General features: G+C 53.3%; 1 protein-coding gene across 1 annotated transcript; it reads left to right on the top strand.

The window, feature by feature from the left end:
- Positions 1–950: 950 nt before the first annotated feature.
- Positions 951–1,546, top strand: CD1H19orf25 (chromosome D1 C19orf25 homolog). The gene is given in 2 exon segments (XM_030333700.1): positions 951–1,287; positions 1,290–1,546. Coding segments are annotated over 2 exon segments (594 nt in total).
- Positions 1,547–2,995: the final 1,449 nt, after the last annotated feature.

The following is a 2,995-nucleotide window of genomic DNA, read 5'->3' as shown; positions in this document are numbered from 1 at the left end:
GTCAACATTTCTCTGTCCTCTCTGATGACTATAGCTTGAGCCATTTTGTTATCTTCATGAATTCCATTAAAAAAGGATGAAGATCCCTTGTTCCAAGATCACTTGTGAAGATATTAAATAAACAAAGAGTGACCTTCAGGCTTCATCACATCCTGTGGAGACCTCCCAGAATCTGGGCTAATAACTTTGTATTTTTATTTATTTCATGGTCATAACCCATACTGTGCCTTGACAGACCACATTGGATTTTTTCCAAGAATATGATTTCTTGAGACCAATTCAATGTCCCGTGAAAATTAATCTGCCTCCTATTCCCCAGGAATGCCTCTAACCCATGCTTTTCAAATATCATTCAGCCTTCCACACAGTGCCTGTGCTTTGGATATTTTCTTCCCACATGATCATATGGAGTATGGCTGCACACACACAAAAAGGCCCATGGATCTCACTCTGGCATTCAAAGCCCTCCGATTTGGTGACTTTTCCTTTTAGATGTTTATCCTCTACAGGGACATGAGCTTGACTCAGATGACCTACACTCGAATTCTGGTTCATATACTTCCTAACTGTGTGACTCTGGGGAAGCTGATTATCATTTCTGAATCTCAGTTTCCTCTGTCACAGAGGGACTGAAAGGATTAAATTACATAGAGTAACTGAGGGGATTACATGAGATAACAGAGAATGCATTTAGCAAAGTACCTGGTCCATATGACGTGTTGTGGTAGAGCGAGTGGACTCCCAAAATGTCCACACCCTTATCTCTAGAACCCAAGAAAGAAATAGCATGGATATAGGACACATTAAGGACCTTCAAATGGGGAGATTATTCTGGATTTTGTGGGTGGGCCGAATCTAATTACACAAACCCTTCAAAGCAGAGAGCTTTCTCTGGCTGGAGGCAGAGATTTCTCCGGCTGCGCAGCAGCAGGTGAAGCGTGTGCTGGGCAATGCTGGCAGCTCCGGGTGTGCACCTGGGGGTGGGTTCCGAGGCCAGGAAGTGAGTGGTGCTGACAACTGGCTCAGGGCCTCCCACAGTGGAGCAGGTGCTGGAGGATGGGTGGGAGACTCCTGCCAAGGACCCCATTTTCACCATCCTGGTCCCAGAAGCCTCCCCAGGCTTCTCCAGGAGGGCAGAGGACACTGAGGCCCGGCTGGAGCAGCTCTCCCACCAGAGGCTGGCCTACATGGCCATGAATCCGCAGCTGCAGGAAGTGCACGATGGGCTGGGGCAGAAGTGTGACGACCTGCGGCAAGCTGGTGAGGAGTCAGAGCAGGATGTGGGCCAGTGAAGCAGGTGGCACTGCCAGGGGCCGTGGCCACCTCCTTGGGCTGCCTTGGCCCACCTGCTTGCCTGAGCACATGCCCCCTGGGCAGGGTGTGCCATAGGCTTGTGGGAACCTTCAGTCCTCAAACCACACCTGACCTGGTGCACCTCAGACATGGGCCCCTGGGTCCCCAAAACAGGTTCCAGGCTCTCTGTTCCGGGCCTATGCATGCCCTGGTACCCGGAGACCACAGGGGACAGAGTCTGTGTGGGGTGTGACAGATGCATGTGCCTCAGCTGGGCACAGGGCCTTCCCTGACAGTCAGGTTTGGGACAGTGTGGATACAGCTTGCTCTGAAGCCAGGGAGACCAGGTTGGATCCATGTGGGGTCCCTAGCACCTGAGGGCCAGTCCATCCATCCTTCCCTCCCTTCCTCACCCTGCTTCACCACATTATTCCGATAGACTGAGCTGGCAAAACTCACCACTGCTGTCTCTGCTCATCTGTGTGTGAACTATGGGCTCCCAGAAGTTCCAGAAGAGGATGGGGGTTCTGTCTCTTCCAACACAGTGGCTGTTGCTGTATGGAGAGCAGTTGCCCAGCAGGGCCCAGATGAGATGGGGCCCCTGGTAGGTGCCACCCCTCAGCACCCCCAGCACCCTGATCTAAGGTATGGGTACTCTTCCAGCAGGCACTTCCTGGTTCATGGTTGGGATGCATGACCAACCTGTTAGCTGTGGGATCTGATCACATGGGGGCACCTCACATGGGCCCCTATGAGTTGATGAGCTGGTCAGTCACCCACCTGAGCCCTCACTGGGCTGCCTTGGTCCTGGCAAGCTTTGACTGTGGGTAGTTGTAGGGGCATGGAATAGGAGAGGACCTTCGAAAGGGTTTTTCACCCTGAAAGGTAAACCATGGGAAGACCAGAGAAGCAATGGCTTGCAAGAGTTGGTCCAGAGGCCAGCCTGCCCATGGGTGTCCCTACTGAGTCCCTCAAGTGAAATCTCTTCTTGCAACTGGCCACCTGACAGTGACTCTGTGAGCTGTGGTCCCTGGAAGCTCAGGGAAGGATCGGGACCCACCACGGCAGGGCCCTGACACAGGTGACTCTGAGCATCCTGGTAAGCGTTTCTTTTTCCTTGAAGAAGGGGAGCCAGCCTAAGCCTCAGAGACCCCCAAAACTGGAAACCAGACATTGGGTCATGGGAGCATGGGTGTGCAGACAGTGTGAACTTGGCTCCAGTTATAGCAATTGATGCCAAGGCAAGCCTGTCCAGAGTCCCCCTTGCCCTCAGTGCACCCTTCCCCAGCTGGTAACAGTTTGCCCTTGGTGCAAAGTGCTTCATGCCTCCCTGCTTGGCCTTGGCTTCCAGGGGCTGCCTGCCTCTGGGGTGCTGTCTACCTTCCAGAGACCCCCCTGGGGTCAGGGAGAGACACTTCCACTGACTTCTCTCCTCTGCCACGGTGGATCCACACCTTGGCTCTGCCTCCAGAGATCTGTCTGAAGGAGTCTCTCAAGCATGTCACAGTTCCTTTGCTCCTGGAGGAAGCCAGGCTCTGCAGTCAGCACATGGACCCAGGATGGAGGTGAGCAGGATGGAAGGCACACAAAGTCCCTCTCCCAGCCTCACCCTGTCCTCATTCACTTAGAAATGGGGCCACAGGCAGCACGGAGTGTGACTTGAGAGCTGTGTTTATTAAAGGTGCACATAAGAGAGAAGAGA

This window comes from Lynx canadensis, chromosome D1 (genome assembly GCF_007474595.2).
Source record: "Lynx canadensis isolate LIC74 chromosome D1, mLynCan4.pri.v2, whole genome shotgun sequence".
Lineage (NCBI taxonomy): Eukaryota > Metazoa > Chordata > Mammalia > Carnivora > Felidae > Lynx > Lynx canadensis.
This window is presented reverse-complemented; position numbering and strand designations above follow the sequence as displayed.